Source organism: Enhydra lutris, unplaced genomic scaffold (genome assembly GCF_002288905.1).
Source record: "Enhydra lutris kenyoni isolate GAN:26980312 unplaced genomic scaffold, ASM228890v2 scaffoldscaffold1, whole genome shotgun sequence".
Classification (NCBI taxonomy): domain Eukaryota; kingdom Metazoa; phylum Chordata; class Mammalia; order Carnivora; family Mustelidae; genus Enhydra; species Enhydra lutris.
In genome coordinates this window covers 1,640,632-1,668,042 of record NW_019154085.1, presented here as the reverse complement: position 1 = coordinate 1,668,042, position 27,411 = coordinate 1,640,632, and the positions used below count along the sequence as shown (strand labels likewise).

General features: G+C 36.8%; 1 protein-coding gene across 2 annotated transcripts in view; it reads right to left on the bottom strand.

The window, feature by feature from the left end:
• Positions 1-6,111: 6,111 nt before the first annotated feature.
• LOC111143622 (GULP, engulfment adaptor PTB domain containing 1) overlaps positions 6,112-27,411 on the bottom strand; it is a 181,886-nt gene continuing 160,586 nt past the window's right edge. The window contains exons 10-13 of one of the 2 annotated variants that reach the window (XM_022497457.1): positions 16,303-16,441; positions 12,936-13,030; positions 11,143-11,153; positions 6,723-6,810 (exon numbers count right to left, since the gene is read on the bottom strand). In XM_022497457.1, the coding sequence (XP_022353165.1) occupies positions 6,789-6,810; positions 11,143-11,153; positions 12,936-13,030; positions 16,303-16,441 (267 nt within the window). In that variant the 3' untranslated portion in view covers positions 6,723-6,788. Of the gene's footprint in view, positions 6,811-11,142; positions 11,154-12,935; positions 13,031-16,302; positions 16,442-27,411 lie in introns of both variants that reach the window. The other variant, XM_022497454.1, reaches the window with a different exon arrangement.

Here is a 27,411-nt window from a genome sequence, read left to right as displayed (position 1 = left end):
ATAAAATCCAGAGGAATAACAACTTCGCTGTGAATTTAAATGTTTCTCTTCATGCAAACATATTTAAGAATACGTGTGTTTTGATATTTCAATATTGTACTATCTTATACATTTCAGCATTTCTTTGCTGGCGTTTTCAAAGTCTAGTGTTTACTTGGAAAGAGGAGAGTCCCCAAATTCCTTTGAGACATGCCTCATCTATCTCGAAGTTATCCTGAAAATTTGGTAAGCCATTAATATTTTTGAAGAGAATCATAGGCCCATTTCTCCAGAGTAACTATGTGCTGCGATCTGTGTCCCTAAGAGTAGGAAAGGTTGAGAAAGGAGAGAATCTTAGAATCACGCTTTTGCCTTGCATCCAACTTTATTAGGAAGACAGAATTTTGTATACAAATTTTGAGATTATAAACACATACAAAGGTTGGGACACTTTTGTGGCCTCTGCTGTCCCCTTCTACGAGACTGTTGCCAGCCAGATGCACTATTTACCTAGGAAACATTGACTTAATATTTATTTCAACTGGTATGTAAATAAAAAATGAAATATGTGGTTTCTGTGACGTTTTTTGGTTAGTTTGGAGGACTTTGTTCCTTTTTTATGCCAAGAATAGCTAATGTCCATGAACTTCATGAATCCCATTACAGGACTCTCCCAAAGTCAAAGCTCAGATCAGAGCTATAACCCTAAGTACAGCATCAAAGTAGGAAGTTTAAAATCCTAGTCCAGGGCTTCCCTCCGCGTCAGTCTGAGATGCTCTAGAGCGGACGGTTTAAGTAATCTAATTGAAAACCAGTTAAACATCCAAATAAGCTATGGTTTAGGACCGAACACAAGTGATACTAAGCAATACTTGTTAGTCTAACTGCCACATGATGGAACAATTGGCCAGCTTATTTTCAGGTATTTTCCTTTAGTTCCTTTTACGTCAAAAAGGTGAAAACTACAGGCATTACCAGAGAACGACAGGAAATTAAAGAGGAATCACTGCAGAATCAGCCTGTTGCATAAATGCATCATACGAATCACTTCTGAGCCCACAAAGGGTCCAAACTGTCTGAAGGATGAACAGGTCAAGTGTCTGTGCGCAGCCACTTGGCCAAGTGTGGGTTCGCTGACATCTCCGAGGACTCTGCCTTCATCACCTGTCTCCTCCCGTTCCCTGTATTGTCTGGCACAACCCTAGCTGCTTTTTCTTTTTTCAATTAAAGCAGATACCAAGAACAAAATCAGTGAAGAACTGAGTTGCTAAATGAAGCAGGAGAGAGTCTGCGTTTGTCTGCAGCAGAACTCAGTTTTTGCTGAACCTTTGCCAAAATTTCCCAGCACGCACTTCTTATATACACTTAGCTACCTAATACCAATTATTTAATGATTTTAATCGTAAATTGATTTTAAGAATTAGATTTAAAGGCAAAATGATACAAAGCATTGAAAAACAATAATTTTAAATTTGTCCCAGAGTTATATTAATTTTTTTCAGCTATTAGTAGATGAGTCATAAAATTCTTTTATTTTTTCCTTTCAAAATGTAGCCAAGAAACAAACATCTTTCTTTGCTTTCTTTGCAGGAAAGAACCAGTCTCTGGATTATTTCCAGGCTATCCAGACAACTATTTCAACTGGAATAAGTGACCTTTGGAACAGACTAGAACATAGCAGCCTGGCCAGACAGAGAGGAGGGAGTAGTCAACTGGGAAGGGCCCCAACATGTTCTTGTGAAATGTCATTTGAAGTAAGAGGACAATAAAAATTAAGGACAAATAAATGAGCTTAAAAATATTTAAAACCAACGAAAACTGTGTGACAACAATATGGGATTCAAGGAAAGGTACAGTAGGAGTTAACATACACACTCAGCAAATACAGTTCTCCATTCCCTTCAGTATAAGGAGTGTCTCTCAGTTATAGAATGTTCATCGTTAAATCTTCACAGCCTCTTTGAAAACTCTGTAATCATTGGTTTTCCCTCACTCGGTTGGGCCAGATTTCCTTGGTCTATGATTCTACAGTGGTTGTAGATCGGTCAAGATCTTTATTCAGCAAATTATTGCTGCAGTGAGATAAAAGTTAAAATCATAGTAAAGTTTTCATCAGAGAGAACAAAGTATTATCTTCTAACATTTACTTGGAAGGCAAGTGGTTCTTTTCTCTCCCGGAGAGCTTAAGAAGTTTTAGCTCACATCATTAGCAAGAAGCATGTTGCTAAAGAAGCATTCTTTACTGAATGATTATGGACAAAATGTTGTGCTTGGCACCGAAGGATATAAAAATGTCAAAGCAAACTTTTCTTCAAGACTTTTGGAGAATAAATAGAGAAGTCTAAAAAAAAACTTTATTAAAATATTTTTAAAAGATTTTCCAAGACAGTATTTTATATATTTTTGCAAAATCTATTAATAATTCAATAAAGGACAAATTATCAAGAAAATGCTACGGGATATTGGAATGTCCTCTAATAAATTACTTAATTAGGTCCACTGGGTACTGAAGAATCCTTTTAAGAAGGTAACTCCTACAGCTTTTAACCAGGTTTTCTTTAATGAAAACAGCGCTGCTTAAAAGCCTTACCGCATAGTCCAACTTGCCTATAGACAGACTTGCATGTAAACGGGAACAGTTTGGCTCAATGCATGTTGACTACGCATCCGAACAAATGCCAAAAATGCGGGTAAGGGAAATAAAGTACATTTTTCCAAATTTTTTGTCATATAGTTATGGTGGTACTATTTTTTTTTAAGATTTTTATTTATTTGACAGAAAGAGACACAGCAAGACAGGGAACACAAGCAGTGGGAGGGTGGGTGAGGGAGAAGCAGGCTTCCCCTAGGGAAGGGAGCCCGATGAGGGTTGGATCTCAAGACCCGGGGATCATGACCTGAGCCGAAGGCAGATGCTTAACCCACTGACGGAGCCACCCAGGCGCCCCAATGGTGGTACTATTAACTGACATGAAACCCAATGTTAATGATATAGAAGTTCCACTATTTCCATTTATCATGTAATGTCAGAAAAATTTGAAATGAGACTTTAAACTCAACTTCTTAAGTATGCCATGTTTTTCATATTATTTAAGTGCAGTTCAGGAAGTACTGTGTCTTAGAACCCATGAACGGAAACAGAAGGAAATGAATCCAGAGAAGCATAATGTCTTCTGCTATTTAAATAATATCCATATTTCATAAAAATTTATTTGAAAGCAAGGACTTAGAAGACCGTAAGTTATTTTAGGTGGTCTCCTTATTAGAGTAAGGAAATCCACTTTGGATGAATCCAGAGAAAATAAGTTTTATATGAGGGGTTTCTAGAAGTGGGTTACATTTCATCCTTAACAGCAGATCAAGACATGGGACAAGGAGGGCTCCCTGCTCAGCAGTGAGGCCGGCTTCTTCCTCTTCCACTCACCCCCACTTGTGCTCTCTCTCTCTTTCTGTCAAATAAGTAAAATCTTAAAAAAAAAAAAAAAGATATGGAACAAGTATTGAAGAATTAAGATTTTGTCCAATTTATGAAATGGACACTGAAGGAGGAGGTTCTTGAAGAATTTATCTGAGCTCATCTAGGAAGGAGACGACACAAGTTAGGCGCTTCGTGCAGGAGACGCGGGGATCTGAGCACGATACGAAGCACGCCCGTCTCAGCAGGGTGCTAGCCACTTAGAAAGGGTGTAGTTTAGGTGGAGTCTGAGATTAGTTGTCAAAATCGAGTCCAAGATTCCCCAACTAGTTTAACAGAGGTTGAAATCCAAAATCATGAATAAGTATTGAATTTGGAACTATATATATGTGGAAACATTGGAACAGAAAAATATTAGCAGCTAGTTTTTTTCACGGTTAAGTAACATCAAAAAGAGTAAAAAAAAAAAATTTCAGAAATGTAACAATGCAAAATCTATCAGAAATTCTATCTGAAAAATAAGTTCCCATAATGTGACCAAAATTTTTTGAAAAAATTCAGATCCCAAATAAAAGAAATAAGAAGAAAAAATTATTGCTATTGGACTGTCTTGATAGTCTCACAGCGGATATCCAACACCGTGGACACTAGCCAGTACTAGGTACCCACATTTAAACATAATTAAATATAAATGTCTTCTGGGAAGTTTTTGATTCACACGGTACTTTAGAACATACTGGTTTTCACCTATCAATTCATACAGTGCCTTCCTTTTCCTTTATGACACTGAGCTAACTGAAGGCAGGAACCTGTCATCTTCAATTTAACTGTTAATTAAGTAAGCAAACTTAAATCTAGTCAGTTACTAGATGTTCTCTAACCCACATATGATACGTTATCACATAAAGTGAGTAATAAATGAGCTTTACTGACTGGGTTGATGAGTTGTTTATTGGTGTGCAAAGAATGTACACGTGAGTCCTGTGTATCTTCAATAATATTTTGTTTTCAAATTTTCAAGACTTCATGATATTCCAGTAAGCCACAGCTCAAATCTTATTATCAAGTCCACCTCATAAAGACTATCTACCAAGAAACCCTTTCTATTATTACTAGGCTGAAAAGGCTGTCAATTTTGAAAAGAGATGTTTACATAACACAGTTATTGCACCAGACACTTCTAGTGAAAGGAACCAAATTATGACGTCTCTTCCCAGCAGAATTGAGGTCACTGTTTCATAACCGAATGATACTTGCTTATAAAGCTGAAATGTGTGTGGGCTGTAAGAAATGAAGTTAAAAGTAAAGTTCATTCATTCTTTTCCTTCTCTTCCTCCTTTCCTTCCTTCCTTCCACTCTTAGGCCTCACTAGATGACCTAGAAACTTCGTCATGTAATTAGCTTCAGAATGTTTCTAACTTAACCAGAGATTATTTAATGAGTAAATATACAATTATTTATTTAAAATCATTTATTCTCAGCAAAATCAAACATATCATTGAGTTTACATAGAAATACAATTTTCAACTGGATCTTCATAAAAATGCACTGGAGAAATGAACGTTCCTAATTAATAGCCAATTGTGTACTATTTAGTCATGCCAGCAGCAGAACTGACTACCATTAAAAATGGCAAGGTAACATATCTTAAGTGTGCAAATACCATCTTAGTACTCTATGGTGTTACCATTGGTAATAAATGGCCACTAAATATATACCTATTACATAAAGCTTTTAAAGTACAATAAAAATACAAATTCTATCTGTTAAAAAAAGCCACTGATATGGCTTCTAAACGTCCTCATTATACAAATTCCAAAATACTATATGACAAACAAAATTATAAAGATTCTTCTTTATGAAACAGATGCTAACCTCTAACTAAGGTACAACTTAGCCGATAGAGAAACAAGTCAGAAGGCTTATGTCTACCATCGAACGTTATGAAGATACATACAACTATAACATTGCATAAGCATTTTATGATTTCTTTTCCTAGTGAATATGTACCCTTAGCACTTGACAAAAATTCCCAGGAGTAAAAGAAAAAAATTTATTTTTGAGATATATCCCTAATCTAGGCTCACATTTTATTAATTTAATCTATTTTTCTTATGATGCAATGAACCAAATTATAAATTTTAACCATAAATCCTTCTTGCACTGAATACCAATTAAAATATGTTACATAATGGGCAAAGGTATAGAAAATTAACATTTTAAAAGGTCGGAGTTCATCGGCACATTATGAAAGAAAATTTCATTGTGCGTGTTAACCCAAACTGAGAAGCCACTTGACTTTTGTAAAAAATGAAATTCTGACTTCAATAAAAACAAATACGAATTAAAGTTGCTAAATAATACTGGTGATTCATAAAGAATAATTGTTAGAGATTTGAAAGTATCAAAACTAATGGGGCATCACAAAATAAAATTTGGTGAGAAAATGTTTATCAAAGAAGAAAATATGAGAATAATATTCAGTGAGAAAAAATATATTTGGTAAAGTAAATGTGGGTAATAGATTTTGCAACTGCAGACAACTGACATTCCATTTTTTTTTAAGAAAATATTAGATCAGATGATGTTTAGGTGTTTAGCAATGTAACATATCTCATTAGAAATTAAATCTTAAGTGTATTTGTAATGAGCAAATTTTTGGCTTTTACCATTATCCTTACTTAGGAAATAAATAAAAGATTTAGAGTATGACTGACTGTAATAGCTAACATTATTACTTTGCTTTTACTAATAAATAATTATTTGGCTTAATTATTATTGGAAATTATGTTTTTGCTATTTTACCTGCTAAAAATGACCTGGCGGTATTATACTCAAAGTTTACGTGTTGCCGATGATATGAACAACATTTAACACATAAAATAACACCTGTCTGACGCATGGTAACATGCTTATTGGTCTGAATACAGATATACTAAGTTTAGCATTGGTATATCTCCTCAAGACTGAAAGGGATCATCAAGGTATGGCTTTTGGGGATGAATAATAAAGTAGCAGCCTGGAAAATGAACACAGATTTCAAGATGCTAATTATTCAGAACTCAGACACAAGGCAGATATTTGGATAATTTGTTCTTTGATTCTAAATTCATCGACAAGAGAAACAGAAAGGAACGTGAAAGTATGATTTACTTTACAGTGACTTATTTTTAAAATAAACGTCATAGATCAATAGTGGAACACATTCTACTAAAATAATTTGCAAACAGTGGAGATCTTCAAACACATATTGGCACACAGACACCACCTGTCACAAGGTATTTAGGAGTGATCTATGCGCATGTAAAACAAACAACCCAAATCTGGACCTCTTGTTCTTCACATCAGCACCTGCTGTCTAATGGGTCGAGACAAAATACTGTGCCTTCAAGAGTTAGTCCCATTTTGAACCCCTCCTGTAAAACAGAGTAAAATCATTAAAGTAAGAAATGCTCATGACAGTAATAAAGACGATAACAATGACAATATTCATAAAATAAGAAGACTGAACGGCAGTTGAAACCGCCATGCTCTCATCAGCTGAGGACTAATCCGGCAAATCCTGGCTTGTCCAATTTTTCTATGTGTGTCTCAGGCATTTTAAATACGAATGTATGAGGTTAGCATGCCCAAAAGACAAAAGAAAACAGAAAGATAGGGAATTACGTGGTTTTAAGACCTAAATGTTCCTTTTTCAGTGAAGTCTATTCTGCCATTCTACCGTAGTTTAAATCTCCTCTCCTGCCTTTCAGGGCTAATATCCAGTTACACGTACGTAAGACAGCGAGACCTCAGATGTGATGAAAAGTTCGAAAGCCCGAGGGTCTTTGCCTTCTCCTCCTGGTCAGCCCTGCCTAGGGCCTGGGTAAAACTCCTAACAGTAAACCTGATGCCACCTCCCGTGGGGAACACAGAACTTCAGAGCACTTGGCCACAGAGAAAGCTTCCCCTACTGGCCCCGCTGTTGCTTGTAGCTGTAAGGTTGAGCCCCACTCCCCCCCCCCACCGCAGGGTTTAGATGTTTCCGGAAGTTAAGTTGCCCCTGGTTTATTGAGAGCAAGCACGCAAGCTTTTCCTCCTAAGATTTCTTTTCCCTCCAAGTTTTTGTTTCAGTTCCAGTGAGTTAATAAGGCCCCATGTCGCATTCGTTTCCCGGGGGGACCTGGTGATTCAACACCCAGTGCTCATCACAAGCGCCGAAGACTTCCAGTTAGGAGCTGGTGGAAAAAAGTTTGTGCTCTACTCTGAGCGGTCTTCTTTTTTGTTAGGTGAGGGGCTCTCTCCAGCCTTAGCACCTCCTCCCCCCCCCCTCCCCTGCCCCTAATGCAGGCGTGCCAGTGTGCAGAGATCAAAGCACGCCCCGCAGCCACGGGGGAACTGGGGGCCACATGCTGGGTCTCCTTGTAGAAGCTTTGTGGCTTCTATATTCATACTAAACGTTTCTCTCTCACTGACAGGAACTGAAATTTTGTTCAGGGAGGTCGTGTGTGGTGAGGGCCGGCCAGGAGACATATTACGGGTGAGCGAAGAGTGAACAGCCTACTCCTGCCGGAAGTAAAATGTCCCTCAGAGAGGAGGCTATGGTCCTCTGTCCTTTGCATTTTATTCCATTCGACTGTACCTACTCGCGTGCTAGCCAGTTGTGAATCCCTTTGCCTTCCCCCAAATCACTTCAGTTTGTAACAAGTATCTAACGTCCTTATCACAAATCCAGTGTCAACATGATCGCAGAGAGGGAGAAAATATGACACTGGAAGCCACGCCTGGTTTGCTGTCAAAGCGCTCCTCACTCCACCTATAGCGGGAAGACCCCCGGGCCATGCCCCACCGCAAAGGCTGTTCAGAACTTCTTCCCAGAACTTAGAATACAAATTAGAGCCAGTTGAGTAAAAGAGTACTTACCTTTACTTTTTTAAAGCCTGTTCTTATCACCAGAAGAAATATTTTGTCATATCTACGCATATTATTTTAAACAGCTGTCAAGTACTTAGAGAAGTCAATGCTTAGAGCGAAAGATAGTGCAAATTAACTGTTTTGTATAACTATTTTATTTGGATATGTGAGGATCTGTGTACTATGTCATCTTCTGGCACAGTAGATAGATAGGATATATATTGACTTGGAAAGCTTTGATACGGTGTTTAAAAATGTTTCTCAGTTCATTCTGAAATGAAACCACAATCATTTCAACTGAAAACACTATCCGTGTGGTTTGTGTTTCCATGGCAGAATAGCAATCATAGTGAAATAGGGATCGGTCACTATTTCAACAATAAAAAAAATGTAAATCATTTACAAGAATATCTCCATAGTGATTTTTTTTTTTTCCTCCATAGTGATTTTATAAGGATCCCTTTGGAGTCCCCTTTGACTAATTTAATGATCCGTATTAATAGACACATAATATTCTCTCTCTCTTTTGTTTTCTTTACTCCTAAGATAAAATTTCCCACACAGTTTCTAACCTTTGCTCCTAGCTCTTATTTAGTAAATCATGACTTGATGATCAGTGAATCTTTCTTAGGTTTCCACATCTTGAATTTCAAAACTCTGGATGAAAATGAAGCTCTCTTTAACTTACATAGTGAAAGAAAGTATTGTAAACTAGTATCATGCAAAAGATAACTTTATTGTTAACAAAGTACTAATAATATGCTTTTTTAATGAAATATGTTGCCCCATTGCACTGCCTTATTTTGAAATAGGGAGAAAAGCGTGTCAAGGAAGGAAAAGTCAGTCTTCTGGAAGAATGTTCACATGTTGAGGTATGTCCTTTGAGTCTCCTTTTTTTCTATCTCTAGGTTTTTTTTCCAACAATTTTAATATTAATATAAAAACCATATATTATACATAAATTTCTTATGTATTTTAATGTATCACATATATATAATTTTCTATATTCTTTTTAAAACTTAATGGAACAAACATTCCCTATTGGGTCCCCATAAAACTAATTTAATGATTACATAATCTATTAATTTTTAAAAAATTCAAGTATAGTTGATACCCAATATTATATTAGTTTTGGGTGTATAACATAGTGACTCCATATTTATATACATTATGGTATGTCCCCACAGTAAGTGTAGTGACCACCTGTCACCATAAAAAGTTATCCTAATATCATTGACTATGTTCCCTATACTTTCATCCCTGTGATTTATTTACTTTGTAACTGGAAGTTTGTGCCTCTTAATATACTCTTTACTTCTCCTCCCTCTGGCAGCCACCCATCTATTATTTTTAATGTGATTTAACTGTTTTGAGTATTTTATAATTATGAATAAAGTTAATTAGAACCTTTTTCCCATAGAAATTTTCCCCATTTATAGCCATTTTCTTCTCTGAATAGATAGCATTAGAGTTTCTGATCTCAAAAAAAAAGGTAAGTTTTACTAATAATTACTCTCCATAGGGATGCTATGAACTGACCCTAGCCCAGCAGTGAGTTAGAGGACTTAGCTCATCACACTTTCACTTGCACTGGGGAAGAAAAGAAAATAAATAAGTAAAATAAATAAAAAATTTTTAAAAATAAAATGTTTATTTTGCTTGATTAAAATAGCATTTCTAGTTCTTTTGTATTTAATTTGTAGATTTCCTTTGGTTAGATTAAACATGTCCATCTAACATTTGGTTAGACTGAACGTGCATGTTAGCAACTTGTGCTCTTTTGTGAGCTGCTGTTTTTTTATTTATCTTATTGTTAAGTTTTCTAATTACTTGTCTACTTACTTTAATTATGTATATGTGATATATTTATATATTGTTAAAGAGAAAAGGAAAAAATTACAAAAACTACAGATGCTATAAAACTACATATTTTTCTTTTCCTTAGAGAAATTTCTTCCCAATTCAAAAGTCTGATAAATATTCAGTTGTATTTCAAACATTTTAAACTGACTACTCTTTCTGAAATTCACTTGGATATTTGTTTTAAGTTACAGCTGTGCACTGATCTTCTACCAAAGTAGTAACCAGCTGACTTAACACCCCTTTATGCAAAATTCTTTCATCCTTCTTGCCAAGCTCCTTTTTAAGTGTGTTAAATTATTATACTTAGAAGGTTTACTTCTGGGCTGTCAATACCACTTTGCTGACTTGCCTGTCAGTGACGTGTATCAGGAAGTTTAAATTATGTCAAATTAAATAACCACATCATTGATTTCAAATAAATATTTAATTTTCTAACAGTTTATAATAAAATATGACTTCATGTTTCTGCTTAAATCCTGACACGCACAAGATACTTTTATAACTTCCTCTAGGTGAAAGAGAAAACCCAAATATCTCATTAGGCTCATTCACTCAATATTACTCCTACAACCCACTGTACTGTAACTGGTTTTACATTGTATACAAAGATAAACATAGTAGCCAAATATGTGCATTAGCTTAATTAGGCTAACAAGATTAATAACAAAAGTGGTCACGGACTTTAGACTTTAGATGAAGAAAATATTATTTTACTTTAGTTAAAGTGACCTTGCAAGTAAATCTTGAACTAAAAACAAAACAAAGAAAAACAAAATCAGACAAGCAATGAGGTGCACAATGCAATAGAGACTACACCACTGAAAAAAACAACTTTAAAATACGGGTTATAAAACCTCTTTACACACAACAATCAGAAACATCCATATGAAACTGCTATTTGAATATTTATTAAGTAAAGCATGCAAATATTAAGGTTTTAGCTTTACGAAGTTGTAAGTTGTTTAAAATTATTATGAAAATAATATACCAACCATCTCTGGCGCTACCCACCATGAAAGCAGAAAAGAATAAAAAAGACATTAAGAAAATATTAGAAGTGGCAAAAACAAAAACAGAAGCAAAAATACCACAGCTTAACATAATTTAACTAACACATCACTAAATCATTCCATAATAGCATCTCTCAAAGTTAGTTCCTACAAAAATCTGCAGATGTAGATTTATTTTTAAAAATCTATCGAAATGTTTTCAGTCTTGTGAAAACTAAAAAAAAACATTAATAGAAAAGTACTCTTCGTGATCTGCATAATGCTTGAGGACAAACGGCACCAGATCGGTGCCCATGTTTCTGTTTGTTCTTATAAAAGCATTAGTCCCAAGTAGCACAAACCTAATTGGTAAAACTAATGAAAAAGGAAAAGGGATTGATTTCATGTGAAATAAATAAAGTATTCTTGCTAAATATTCATGCACTATCTGAGTGGAAGTTTTGTAGTATCTGAATACGGAAAAAGAGGGAGAAAAATTGTATCAACAAACCGGGTACCCGTTGAGATCAACAGAAGTTTGAAATCACCCATCCTGCTGAAGCTCTTAATTTGAATTTTAGTAGGTGTTGTAATTTTGCTTTTATTTAATTTATAATTTTTGAATTAATAGTTGAATAGAAGCTGTGAGGATAAGTTATAACTTTTCTGGTAAATATTTAAGAAATGTTACAATTTAAGTCAATATAAAGGATTTAAAATAACTTTTTCATGTAAAAGAAAACTATCCATCACCCAACTTGAGAAATGCTGTTTTAACATATTCTTTGAAATCTTAAGGCATATGTTACTCAACACTTAAGGTGCACGCATTATAATAACCAGAACAATAAGGAAATTCACATAATACCTAGAAAAGAAGACAACTGCGTCATAGCCGTGGTCCAAAATGAAGGGAAGGGTATTTATATTATCTTTCTAGGAAGGGGTGTCTCACCAGTGTTAGAAAGTCAGAAATCACCTTTACTTGTTTCGTCCAGGAAATGGAGCACAGAGAATGAACCACGTAATAAACAGGAATGACTCCTTCTCCCCACTGCTTCTTCTCAATCAGCTTCCTATAATGGGTCTTTGCCTACATTCTACCATATAAATAGCCTTTTTGATAAAAATAGGATCTAATAATTTCACCAACATGTAAAGGGCAAATATAAAGAGGTTTTTTTCTGGTGCTTTTAAGACGACTTATTGATCATGGCCCACTGAAAAAGCTTTTAAAACCAGTATCTTCAAACTCCCAGTACAAGTAAGATTGAAAAACAGAAGAGGGAGAGAGAAGTGAAGACACAAGCGGATGACACTCCTGAAGGTGTCACTGGTGCCCCCTCTCCCGAACAGAGTCCATGGGTAACGAACCACGGCTACGGCGCCTGTCTTCAAAGACACCGATCTCACTCACAGAGATCGCCCTTCATCTACCCACTCCCGATTTGTACTCCATAACTGGTAAAACTGAGACAAAACCTTGTAAACCTAGGACAGCTGCCCTGTAATTTTTGGATTTCAAAGTAATGAACCATTAGAATCCATGTAATTTTGTGTAATAAAAGAACCAACTTATTGCCATTGTAAATCACACTACTAACACAAAACACAATGAAAAACCATCCTTAGCATGCGTAGGAATACTTTTAGGACTAAATGTATATTCCTACTTTGAAAGCAATTGTTTCAAGTAAGTTCCAGTAAGGAAAGGGCGGCTTTGGTATATGGCATTTCCTGTGTCCCAGGTGAAAGACAAAGAAACCACTCGCGGGCCCATCTGTGAGAATAGTCACCTGCATCTCGTCCAGTTTTGACTGAATATCTGGAGGGAAATCCCCCGCTCCACAGTTAAACGGGTCAAAAGGTTCCGCTCCAAACAGGTCCCGTTCTGAAAGCAGAGAACAGTTCAGTGAGTGACCGGGAGCGGCCGGGACGCAGCTGGGGCGAGGGCGGCTCCCGAAGCAGGACGCGCGACGGGCCGACCCCGCACAGTCCCCCGCGGGCCTTTCCGAGCTCAGACTAGTCCAACCAGCAAAGCAGCAAAGATGCATCTCGTGACCATATTCAGAACCGTCCGGTTTCGAGCCACCGTGACCCGGACAGGTTTCTGCGTCTCGAAGACTTCTCCGTGTCAAACTCCCCGGTTATCTGAAGTGACCACATTGCGATGCCCGCACTTCTTCCGAAGCGACTTAGATTTTCCGCAGTGAGCGCGTTACTCACCGAGCCGTCCCCAGTCCACGTCCCGGTGCCTCCTACCGCGACGGGCAGGGAGCCACAGGAGGGACTGAGGCCGACTGTCCCGGCCGCAGATCCTTCACTTAACCCCACCTTTACTCAGAGAAAATTTAAGGCACATTGTCTCATGTGCTAAGAAACTGTATCACCTTCCTAAATAAACACAATGGGACAGGTCCTTTAAAAACGTCTCCTATCCCAGAAACAAATTTCTTCTTAAAAATAGCAATAATGGAATATCAAAAAGCTCTCTGTAACATATATTCTCAAGTATTCATTTTTTGGTTAAGATACTAAAGAAGTATCAAAGTTAAAATCAATGTTTGTAATTGATAAAACTATGGCCTATTATTTAAAAATTTAAAAATTAGGAAATTCCTTTCTTCTGAGAAAGATTTTTAATTTTAAAGATAATTTTTTAAAAATTATATAGGTGTGTGAGAATTTATAATATATTAAGAAATACTATATCCTCAAATGTCAATGCTATGTAAGAGGTAATATTTATGTTCCTTGAGTTTTACCATGTCCTCTAAACTAATCTCTGACCCTCATTATAAAAGACTCTTGCCTTTTTAGTCATAACTGTTCTTTTTCCAAATTCATGAATTTTTTTAAGTTCCTGGTGCTGGTAAGTATTGTATAAATAAGAGGGACATATACTTTATCATCCAAATAAAGACACTTTCAATTCTAAAAGAAATGGTACCAACAGTTACACCAGGACAAAATGTATAAACCAGAACTGTCCTAAACAAGTGGGAATTTGTTGTCACCTTATATAAAACTATTATATATAATTACGACTAGGTATTGCAGATGGGTATGAGTGTTGTTATTACTGTTGTTATTTTCCTCAGTCTCATGTGGCTTGGGCAATGAATCAGAACTTGGAGAACAAAGGAACTTTCCTTTGGAAGAGGCCTGGGTTTCTACCGTACCACAGGCCTGACCAACAATGTTGTACAAATGATAGATGTTTGTGAAAAGAAATGAAGTAATGAAATAAGTAAGTAAATAAATAAACAAACAGAAAGAAAGGAAGTAATGAAAAGGAAGTAGAGCTGATAGAGAGGAACAGAGATTTTCATTCCGGGCGTGTCTCGGCTCATGGTGCTTTGCTTTACAAGGCTTCACAGAGAGCGTGGTTTTTTATAAACTGAAAGGGTTTGTGGCAATTCGGTATCAAGCAAGTCTGTCTGTACCATTTTTCCTATAGCATTTGCTATGAAGATAGATACGGTATAGGGGCATCTAGAATCCTATCCATCTACCTATCTATCCATCCATATCTTTCATTACGTTTGTTAAATTTTGGCACTCAGGATCATTAGATATTTAAAAATACAGCAAGGTGTTACTTCAGTTTCTCATTAAAAAATTCCTTAAAACCACTGGAGCATCTTTGCCCAGATTTTCCAAAGGCGTATCAGATTTACCAATTCTAATACAGAATGCATTTTTCATCTTTTCTACTTCCAGTTTTCCCTGTTAACAACATTCAGTCTAAAATCCTGAATCATAATTGATCATGAACTCTCAATCGCCATCCTGATAATACTATTCCTTCTAAATATTTTCGAAACTATTCGCTCTTCTCAATTTGTATTTTGACTTGGATTAAAATCCTCTTTTGTAGTACATCTCTGTAATTTATATTTCAAATTCCAGATTGTAACCCAGCTCTAGCACACACGCTATACAAATGCCCTTTGGACTAAATAATGAATGAGTAAACCGGTGGTCGTCCAAGGAATTAAAAAACAGTAAAGCAAGAGATGTGGGACACTCACAAAGACAAAGAAATGCCCCACTGCATCAGGATATTGTATCAGGATATTGGAAACATTTGCTAAAAATACACTATGGCATATATATTGTAGATTATTTCCTGAAAAAATATTTGCATTGGCAGAAAATATATTCACAGGAATTTAAATATATATTTCAATTTATGTAAAAGTACAGACATATTTTTGTAAACTGATTTTTAAAGTTTCTAATGTTACTACTTTGCATTTACAAATTAATTCTGTAAAATTTACTGAAGATCTAACATGTGTAATATATTTTGGTAAGTTCCACAGAAGGAAACAAATAAAGACCCTGACATATTTTAAGCCCAAGCTATAACTTCAGAGTTATATCAAAAACCTCTTAATGTGAACCAGAGAGAACACAATAAAGCATAGTATGTAAAACTCTGTTTTCTTCAGTTTCCCTTTGGACGTAATGACTGAGCACAGCCATCGGGAGCTATTCTTTACGTTTCTGTGATGGGGCACAGATCAAAATATAATCATGACATTGAAAATGAGCATCTGTTGGATGTTTTCTAATTCATCAGGAAGAGAGTCTTATGGTCCTTCCAAATGTGCAGAAGGTAAAGCAGAGAAGCGATGGTGTGCATAGTATTACAGATATCCAGAGAGAACACTTCCATGGGATTAATAAACAAGTCATGGAATTCATATCTTTATACATTTAAGAATATTCATATACTCTATGATAACAAAAAATTTATTGTTTTTTTAAATGATAATGAAAAATTTAAACTGAGCTCTACTAAGCATGTCAAAATATTAAAATAATTACCACCAAGTTGTCTTTAACCATTAAAACATTTAAAAGTATAACCAAAATAAAATAAAATATGATTAAATGCTTTGTATTGAAATTAATAACCCTATACCAAAATATCATTTTTCATAAAACAGTTTCAAATGCTGAGTGATGTCATCAGTAGATACTCTGAATTATAAAGTTAAATATGATTAGCTGATCTGGTGCAATGAAATATAATTCTTTGGTAATTAACACTTTGAGTGAACTTAAGATATGTAATTTTCCATAAAGTGTCAATGAAACATCTAAAATGTACACAAATATAGCTAAGAATATTGATTTGTCTAGAAAGCTTACTGATCTCAGTAGCTCTGCTGGGGACTGGCGGCGGCTGCGTGCCGTTGCGAGTAGGGGTTGAAGACGCGTGTGATACTGGAGAAAATGGTACCATGTCGAAGATGTCAGTGGAGGGGGACTTGGGTGTCCCGGTGCCCGCCTGCAAATGAAAATAATGTGAATTACGGCAGTGTTTCAGGAAGACACGCTATAATGCTAAATATTTCATACGCATAGAGAACATGTATAAACAACAACAATTGAATCATATGAACTTGCCATTTTCTAGATCAAACGCTGGCAATTCTATATGATTTAACCAGTCACACCAAATGTCCGTTGCAAGAAAGCAACAGAAAATTTCTGCGACAATGACCTTAAAGATGATGGCAAAAATGGTGAAAATGCTATTCCAGACAGATATAAAAGATATTGGACTTTTTTTATCTATCTAGAAACAACTGCCATTTGTATCAGAGAATTAAAAATAATAGAAACTATATAAAAACATGATTTCAGTAATACATTTTCCGTAAGTTGGAAACAGAAATAACTGAACAGAAGTAATGTACTTTTTAAACTATGACCATTCAAATGCAATTGATAGCGACTTAAAAATTTTGCAGAGGAGAAGTTAATTTGTATTTATAATTACAATGTCAGCCAACTCTTGTACTCACTGCAGTGCCTTTTATTCCTGGGTAAGAATTCATTCCGTTTTCTATGATAAACATCTACCTTGCGAAATAAGTTAGTAATCACTAAATATACCACCAAAATCATGAAGTTATCTGGGTCATTCTGGACCCAGATGTAACACAGGAATGAATCATCACTTTGTCATTTGGGGAAAAATATACACTTGCACACACACAATCTAGAAAAGAAAGAGAATTCCCATTTTGGAGAGGAGTAGTAAGAAAAAACTTGCTTGTCCTCAAAGAACATGAACAGAGATGATCTCATGTGTTTCACAGTAAAATTAGACTTTTCAGAATACATTTATTTTTCTCATTCACAGATAATGGAAGTAATGGAAGAAAAATAAGGCTGACTGTGTGTGACGAGTGACAGAGTTATTATTCAGCTAATAGGACTGTTGGTACACTTTTCATGCAGGAAAACTGGTGTCATCTCCCTTTCTTTAACAACACGCTCACTTTATCAGTCACGAATACTGTCTAAAGACTTTGAGGGACCTTTATCCCTCAGCTTCCTCCTCCAAACCAGGGATATTGTTTTCCTGATCAACCCATCCCTCTATCTGCCTTGGCTTCCCTCTCTCTCTTCTTTCTCAGGATATAAAGATATTCAAATCTTGACTGTTCTTGAAAACAAAACAAATCAACCAAAAATGTCTTACTCCTCTAACCTCGCATCTCTTACTCTTTCCATCAAGGCTAACTTCCTTGGAAGAGGTACTAACTCATATCCATCAAAACTTTGCTCTTTTTGTGCCAAATGCCACTAAAACTGCTTTTACCAACATCACTGATGATCTAATTTCCCAGCTGCCATATTTGGGGTCCTTTGAAGTGACCTATCCTAATTCGCCTTTCTGGGGATTTGTACACCATCACCACTCTCTACTTGAAACTCTATCAGGTAACAAAGGAAGCAAACATGGCACACAAAGTCACCAGGTCCCATCACATTGATTCAAGACATACCTAATGTTTTTCATTATGATATAAATGGCACATTTTAGTAAAGTTTTAAAAAAATTACATGGGATAATAAAAAAGAATTTTTTGCTTAGCAAATTACATGAGGTCTTGGGATGCTGTTCTCACTGATTGGCTTGGGAAGGCCACATTTAGAAGGTGGTGGTATTAACAGTCCCAATGACAGTCTGGAATCAGGCGAGTTGACAGGAGTGACAGTAATGGAAGAACTATTTAGACAGGAAGATGAATCATCACTACTACGCCAGAAAGAAGGTGAGCATCTCTGAAACCCATGTTGCTCATGATCAGACATTTTGTGCAGCAGCTGTAAAGGAATGACAGAGAAATACACTAAGGAGAAGAGAGAAGACATGGAGGAAAAAGGAAAAAAATATATATGAAAATTTATTGGTAAAGTGATATTATGTGAAAAGAATAATTTCAGAATAATTTCACTAAAATTTTAAAAATCATTTGAGTGTATTTTCCTATTGCAATGCTCCTTAGAATCTAGAATGTTTAATTTGACCATTTTTCACTGAAATATTATATTTTTAGATATTGAAATAAAAGGTTGCATCATTAGGACTTGAGAAGAAGAGTGAAGCTTGAGTTATTTCATTGAGAGCTTCTGGGTAATGACATGGGAACGGGAATCATAATAATAAGAAAAAACAGTCATTAAAGTAGGAGTAAAGTCTAATAAAAAGCAATGACTTTGTAGAATTTTGAAAAAGGATTACAACAATCATTTTAGATTTAATGCTCAAAACATTTTTTTGAGATATTTGTATTAGTAATGTTACATCCTTATTATAATAAAGATATAGGAATCAAAGCCCATAGATTCTTTGTGATTTATTCCTCCATGAGGTAAGAAGCAGAGCCTAAATTTAAAATAATCTGACTCCAATCATCACGACCTTTCTGTAGGTTGTGATTTCCAAATGGTGGACTTCTCAGGGATGTGCAGAGGGGGGTTGTCAAGCTTCTCAAATAAATGAAATAATAAGTGACTCCAGAGTCAGTAAGCGGTTCACTATTCTGGGTCTGCACGTCAGTTTCTGGATGACTTGCGTCAGTTATTACATTACAGTACGGAAAGCTGCTGTCAACAGCTGAGAGGGTAAGAGCTGAACTGTCAGAGCGGTCAGTTAAATCAAGTCAAAATGAAAGCAGTAGTTCAGCCTTTACTCACTTCCTGCTATGGTAAAAGCAAGAGGCCAGAAAGAAGGTACTGGCTTCATCAATGTCCTTTTTCCCCCAGAAAATGGCACTGGGTGAAGGTTAGAAGTATCAGTGCAGAAGCAAGGCATTGTGTCTGCTGAGGGGAGGGGACAAGTCGGGGGGAGAGAAAGGAGAAAGGGCAAGGGGCAGAAAAGCACTGAACACCGAACCAGAGTGGAGAAAAGAGTGAGTCTTCAAGGCCCTCATAAGATTGCCTTGACAGAGGCATTTTAAAAAGGTCATGGCCAAGGGCCCCCAAAAAGGAGGCCTCCAAATATAGGCACCAGGGCTAGGGATGCAGACACGTTATGTGGAAGAGCACAGCTGGCCGAGGGTCCAGGGGCTGAGTCCTTGACAGCAACTCCTCCAAGGCAGGTACTGTACCTGGTATGGGGAGGGCATTTCCCCCTGGGAGGCTCGCCAGGTGAAGCTTCTGGAATTGGCCTGGAGCTGGACTTCTCAACCACAGGTCACACTTCAGAGATTTTTAACACTAATAGGATTTTGAGGCAGTCAACACAAATATGGCTTTTGATAACCTCACAGTGAAAAGTTATAACCAAAATGATAGGAGAACCCACAAATCTGAAGGAAGTTTCTAAGCTGAGTCACGTCTTCACACAGTTCTCAAAGCTGAGGGGAGAATAAGGCAATGCAAAGTGAGAGATTTAAGTTGAGGGAAGGGCTCAATGTGGAAGCAAAATCTCTGTTGGTCTGAGTTGTGTAACTGACCACTCTATCAATATGCATATACAGGCATATAATTACTGTCTCCTCCATTGCCCTCCACAGGGATCTGTATGCAGATATGTACACATGTATGCATGTATATATCTAATTTCAAAATCTATTTTATAGTCTATGCAGTTTACTGTATAATTCTGTGATTGGTGGCTACCTCTTACTTAATTTTAAGTGAGAACTGTAAGCTCCTTGTGCACAAAATTTTTTCTAAACTTTATCGAAAAGAAATATTTTCTAAAAGCTCTAACACATCAAAATACTAGACATATAATAAAATGACAAGGTATATATATATTGCCTAATTTATACTACAGCAACTTTTAAACTTAAGCTCTAAATTGATAAGACTGTTTATAGTGAGTGAAACATCATATGATATTAAGTGGTATTTGTCCTTGGTATCAAATCATCTGGTTTATAACATAAATGAAAGTGCTCTGTATTACTCTATGACTTGTATTAGCCAAAAAAATCTTACCCAGATGCCTCAAATCAAACTGAAGGCTAAAATAACCAACTTCTAAGTGCTCTAGTATTTTAGGACAGTGCTAATACTATGCCTTCTACTTACTCTGGGAACATGAACTTATAAAGATGAGGAATGTCTGTAACATGAAAATAATCAAGTTTTTAACTACTCCAGAATGGTGGAGCTCGGGTATCTACAGAGAGCTGCAGCCGATTTGGTCAACGGACACGTGTTGCTCGGGTCACACGGATCTTTGACACACTGAATCATCGGCTGCTTGTGGGCAATGTTAAGGCACTGCACATTAAAATCTGGAGCTTTTCTTGAGAAGTTACAAAATCTAGAAAGTGGGTCCACAGACTTGCGTGCGAATGACCGACAGTAACTGCTGTGCCTTTTCTGCTGGGTGTGGGCTCTCCCGCCAATGCCCACCACCACACAAGATTACATACTTACGTCTCAGCCTGGGCTCTACTGATGTCTGAGTTCGTGATTCCTAACTGAGAAATGATTCAAGTCAAGGAATTAAATATCACATCTGTTAAGCATTTTGAGTGGTGTTTCTAAGTTTAGGGGGTCAGGAACTAGTCTTTTTAAACTTTTTAAACTGCCATTTTTAACTGGTTGAGGATATTTATTTTTTAAAGAAATTAAATACATAGTTTAGATGAAGACAGCTTGATATTTTCGTGTCTTCTGTCAGTATTTTAACAGATGGCTAAAAACAAAAATTTTTGGACTCTCCTACAGAAATTCATGGCACCACTGTTTGGTCCTTTATGCTCATACTTCCAAGTCCTTTGGTCTTTATGACGGTGCACAAGATCTGATCCCATTCTCAGGGACGTTACATGTTACTTACACACACATGGTAAGGTTCTTAAGGCCTGTTAGTAACGAGTGCCCAGGGGCACCTGGGGGGCTCAGTCGCTGAGCATCCAACTCTTAATTTCAGCTCAGGTCATGCTCTCAGGGTTGTGAGACTGAGCCCCGTTTCAGGCTCCGAGCTGGCCGTGGAGCCTGCTTGGGATTCTCTCTCTCCCTCTGCCACTCCTCCCTCTCTCCTCTCTTTCTCTCTCAAAAAAAAAAAAAAAAAAAAGTGAGCGCCCATATTTGCAGTTCGTTGTCATTGTTGTAGTTTTGTAGCTGGGTCTTTGAGGAAGTGGTGGTTTGGGACATTCAGGCCCAAGTGAATACTTCAACCTCATTCTTGTCTAAATAGAACAGTGATGATGAAGTGTGGTAAAAGGGTCTGAATTCTCAGTGAAGGTCAATTACATTTAAACAACAATAAAAAAACTGCATTACACAGTTCTTTGGCAATACCTAAGAAATAGTAGAACGATAACAAAATTTTATTTTATGCTGTTAATTCTTTTGCTAATATAAATACCCAAATATGGTTTTATTAAAGATTTTTATTTATTTATTTGACAGAGAGAGATCACAAGCAGGCAGAGAGGCAGGCAGAGAGAGAGGAAGGGAAGCAGGCTCCCTGCTGAGCAGAGAGCCCGATGTGGGGCTCGATCCCAGGACCCCAGGATCATGACCTGACCCGAAGGCAGAGGCTTAACCCACTGAGCCACCCAGGTGCCCCCCAAATATGGTTTTAAAATGTAAAACAAACAACTTTAAGATTAAAATATGATTTATCATTATTAAAATAACTCTACTTAGAATTTAATTTAGAAAGTAAATTATTTAATTATTTAAATTTATATTTGAAATATGATGTCTACACTTTTCTAGTTGAATAACTGGTAGACTATAAAGATTATAAATGAAGCTACAGATGAGAAAATACAACAGTGATGCCAAATATTTTGGCAAATTTCTACGCTGCCATGCTGATTCACACTCTCAGAGTTCACTGTTATACTTCTGACATCACTTTTTTTTTTTTTTTTTTTTTTTTAATTTATTTGACAGAGAGACACAGCGAGAGAGGGAACACAAGCAGGGGGAGTGAGAGAGGGAGAAGCAGGCTTCCCACCAAGCCGGGAGCCTGATGCGGGGCTCGATCTCAGAATCCTGGGATCATGACCTGAGCCGAAGGCAGACACTTAACGACTGAGCCACCCAGGTGCCCCCTGACATCACTTTTTAAGTAAGTTTTAAAAGTAACAACTTCCAGAGTGTAGGATTTAAAGCATCACAAATGTATTTTTTCAGATTTCTAGATTCACAGTTTGGTGATACTGGTCTCTTACGTGTAAGACCTATTATCTTATTTGCTCTTCCAAGAATGCCACCAGTTGAGTGGCTAGGACTGTCTGCAGATCCCAGAGAGGAAAACTGCAACACGAAATTAAAAGATTTGATCAGGTACTCGTGGTCAGAACTGGAACGGAATGTATTTTTCTTCCCATTAGTTAGAGTTTACTTCTTTAGGATCATCTTTTTTGCAAGTAACAATTATGAAAACGAAGCCGTGCACCAGTAATCATTTTTTTGTGGACAGCAAATGTTCTTGAATCAATGTCATGCTTAAAATTTATGCCTTTGTTTAAAGATTCACATTTGGCTCGTTGTATAACTGAGAGTCTTCACAATCTGCTCCTGCCCATTGTGACTTCAGTAACAGTTGAGCAAACACTAGAAGAAGATAAACAGGCACTTTTGTTTACCCACAAGGAAATACACAGTTTAGGTTATAATTGTCCTATCAAGTCTAATCAGTGGCCACACAGTTGATTATGTAAAGGTAGAATTTTATCCAGTAACAAACACTTGGTTTAATTGAAAGGGAGACATTTATTTTACTCAGCAATAGAAAGTCCAGTACTTCTAAGGACTACAATTTTATTCATTTAACTTTCTGGCAATCGTCTGATTTGGTTAAAAGCATCTATGGCCAGAAAAGTAAAATGTAAGCATCCAGACACAAGAATCATGAGGAACAATGTGATTTAACTTGCTATGCCCACATCTTATAATGGAACAATCTTCTGGGGGCATTCATGAGGCTAGGAGGGCAGAATCAACCCTTTTTTTTCTGATATAAATACAGACAGCACTGCCATGTGAATGTAATAAATGGAAATCAGATTGTTCCTAGATAATTAGTACCAAATGGTGGAAACCCAACCTCTAATCTATTGCCAAACCACTAAAACACAGCAAAAAGCAAACAGCGCAGTCAAGTAACGGAAATTCCTCAGTGTATCTAAATGACTGTATAAAATAAGGACCCGATTTCTAAAACCAATGAAAAGATTTCCACAACTTCAGAGTGACACAGAGGTATGTAATACGGGTGCTATCAAAGGCTATTTCATTTGCCTTAGAAAAGGAACCTATGATTGAACAGAGTGGGATTTAGGAAACATGTAAGCATTCTGTTTGTTAAGAACAAGTTAAAAAACAGTCTGTCAATAATTCATGAGAAAATTGAAAGTAGGTGTGGCCCTTCATTCATCATGCATACGAGGAACTGGTTTTAAGTAAAAATGAGTTTGGGTATCTACTGAACATAACATTGGTTTGTAGTTAGAAATGTCTTTTAATTTTAATACTGAGCAAGAAATAAGTCTCTATTTTGTTTTCCTTAGCTAAAACTAAACTACTCTAGAACCTCACGCTGGGCAAATTTATACTGGGTTTATTAACTAAATCAATGAACAATTGCCTAAATGGTAACAGAAAGAGAGCAAACTTTTTTCACTCCAGTGCTATCATCAGGAGCCCAGACCTCCTCCTTCAATTCCAGATTTGCATGTCCAGCCACCTAACAAGCATCTCCAGGGGGCTGTGCAGTAGGCAGAACTAACGTGAGCCAAAGTGAAATACTACATCTTTGTCCTGCACCTTCCCTAAGTCATGTCTATTTTGAAAAATGGCATCACTAACCCGATGCTTAGGATAAAACCCTAAGGGACAATTCTGACCCCTCTTTTACTCTACAGCCCCAACCAATCCATCAGTGAATCCTGCAAGTTCTGCTTCCCGCATATATCAAGTGAGGGCATCTGGGTGCTCAGTCCGTTAAGTGTCTGCCTTCGGCTCAGGCCATGATCCTAGGGTCCTGGGATGGAGCCCCACACTGAGGTCGGTGCTCAGCCGGGAGTCTGCTTCTCCCTCTTCCTCTCCGTTTGCCCCTCCCCCTACTCATGCTCCCTCCATCTCTCTCTCTCAGATAAATAAAGTGTTGTTTTTTTTTTAAAGGGATAAAGTTACATGCATCACCTGAAATGACAGAATTCTAGACCAATTTACTCTTCTTCCTCTCCTAAGCTACTGAAATAGTCTCCTAGACAGGTTTTCGGGCCTCGTTTTGACCTCTTTACAGACCGCAGTGCAGACGTCAGCCAGATGACCCCCGAGTCCCGTTTAAAACCTACCAGTAATTTCTCAGTCAAGAAAAAAGAAAAAAAATAACAAAAAAACTCTACAGGGCCCTATAAAATCTAGTCCCCGATTCTCTCTCCAATGTCATCTCCAACTCCTTTTGCTATTGGTCACTATGCTCTAGGCACAAAGGTCTTGTCACTGTTTCTAGCCCTTTGCATTAACCAACCGCAGGTCTCAATTCAGATGCTGCCTTCGCAGAAAGGGCTTCCGTGATCACCGTCTCTAGTCCCCAGCTATTTGCTCCTATTCTGGTGTATTTTATTTTGTTCATACCATATATCGAATCTGAATTTTTAAATTTATTTATTCATTTACCTATGGGTAAATGTTCCCTGTAACAGCTGAAATTCATAGGCTGCTCAAAGCCAACATCCTAGACATGTGACTACATTTGACTCTCAATAAATATTTTATATTTTATATAATAGATCACAACTGTATCTAATGTATGCAGTGGGCAAATGTGAGAAAATAAAAATCAAACTGATATGCATTGTAACACATAAGACATGTCACTAAGATACTATTCCAAAAAAGAAGTGACGACTTAGTAGGACTAGAAAAAATAAAAACAAAACTACAATTTACACAGTGAAACCTTGAAAGGACTTTTTAGAATTTCTGAAGAATTTCATTAGAAGTTTGAACCAAGTGTGTCTGGGTGGCTCAGTTGGTTAAGCCACTGCCTTCGCCTCAGGTCATGATCCCAGAGTCCTGGGACTGAGTTCCACATGGGGCTTCCCCTGCTCTGCGGGGGGCCTGCTTCTCCCTCTCCCTCTGGCTGTTGCTCCCCCTACTTGTGCTCTTTCCTCTGTCAAATAAATACATAAAATCTTAAAAAAAAAAAAAAAAGGAGTTTGAACCAAAATTACTTAGTTTGCATCCTCAAAACAAATCAGAATGACCGATTTACATTGATGTATAGAACACAAATGCGGATGGCCGGCCGCCGTCTAAGAAAAAGCCCCTTTCCACAGGGTGCCTTTGGGGAGTGCAGAGACATGTATCTATGTTCTCTCGTGGTGACTCAACCTCATTCAGAGATTCTCAGTCTGGACCATTCTACTCGACAGAGCCCCATATTTGTCATTTTTGACTTTATATAGAATAAAAGATCAACATCTCTAAAACAGTAATTTCTTGTGAGAAGATCTGATTCCTCTGAACCATTGTTCTGTGCTACAGAAATTCAACTAGGACTTTGGACCTCTCACTAGGAAAAACAGCTTGCGATCTTTTAGTTATCTTATCAAAAATGTTTCTTATTTTTCTGATGCTTCCCATAATTGACTTTATCTGCTATTTCATCACACACTGATAAGAACAGCATCCAAACCAGTGATTTTGAATTATTTTCATTTTCTACATTACTTTTTATTTCACAATCCCTCCACAATTCCATTCCTGCTTTTGTTTTCTTCTCTCCCTCTTCCCAAAGAGACTATTTCAAAGCTAATCTTTAAATCTTTTCTTTTACTTTGACTAACGCTTGATGTGGACTACATTGTGTTTGACCAGCAAATCCTGACATTTTAGGAAACTGTTGTTTTATGTGCTTATTTTTATGTTAAGTCATCGTTAAGTCATAATGAGTGTTAAGTGTTTGTAGAGAACGGTTTCTGACTGTTTTATATGGCAGGAGAGTTACTTCTGTGTGACTTCGGAAAAAGCGGCCTCCGGTAGGATCCACACTCCTCTTGGGCTGGTCACTGGAGAAGAGTCATCTGTCTTGGGGCTTCCTCTCACCACAGCACCCTGAAAGCTCAGGGGAAAACCTGACGCGAAATTAATTTTCCATACCAAACCCACCTATATCGTAACTTTGATTTGCATAATGGGATTCATAATTCACTGCAGTACTTCCGTAATTCATGCCTCTAATCCCTTAAACAAAGGCTAAGAACTTGGGCGGTTTGGGAGCGTTCTGTCCTTCAGTCCTCTGACAGCGAAGGAAACAAACAAGGAAGGAAAAGCGATGCAGTCTCATCGCCAGAGTTACAGGCCCAGCAGGCATCTACTGCGTATTAACTTCGCTACACATGGTGGCACTCTGGGAAGTGCTTTGTGTCCTGGCTCTGTCCTGTAACACTGGTGGCCAAATTTCCTAAGAAAGGTTCTAACGTAACAGAAATTTGCTTTACTATAGACCCACTGCAAGCTATTAAACAAGTTACCTATACTTTAAATTTATATTTTAATTTTTTTATAATTTTCACTGCTTTCTAAATTCAAGTTTAATAGTTTAAATCATTAACAAACCTTCAACAGAGTGGATATTCGTAAGCATGGCAATATTTCATACTAAATAACTGTAGATAATTTAATTTGATTCAATTCATTTTTAGTATCAGAAAATTGGGGGACAATTTTAAGAAATGTGAAATAAATAGAGCACTTAATATTATATTAATGTATTCCACAGCTACATAACTGAAATCAAAAATGAAAGGCAAACACATTTGTTCATAATCTCTTCAAAAACTTTTTAAAACATCAGATACTTTTTAGCAACTTAAAAATGTTGAGTCTCCTTCCTTTAAAAATCAAGTAATTTAAAAAAAAAATCAAGTAATTTCTATTTTTTATCTTAAAGATGTACATCATCCAGTATACCATCAACTTCAGAAATCATATAAGCCTTTAGAAACTGAAAAACTATAACACAAGTAAATT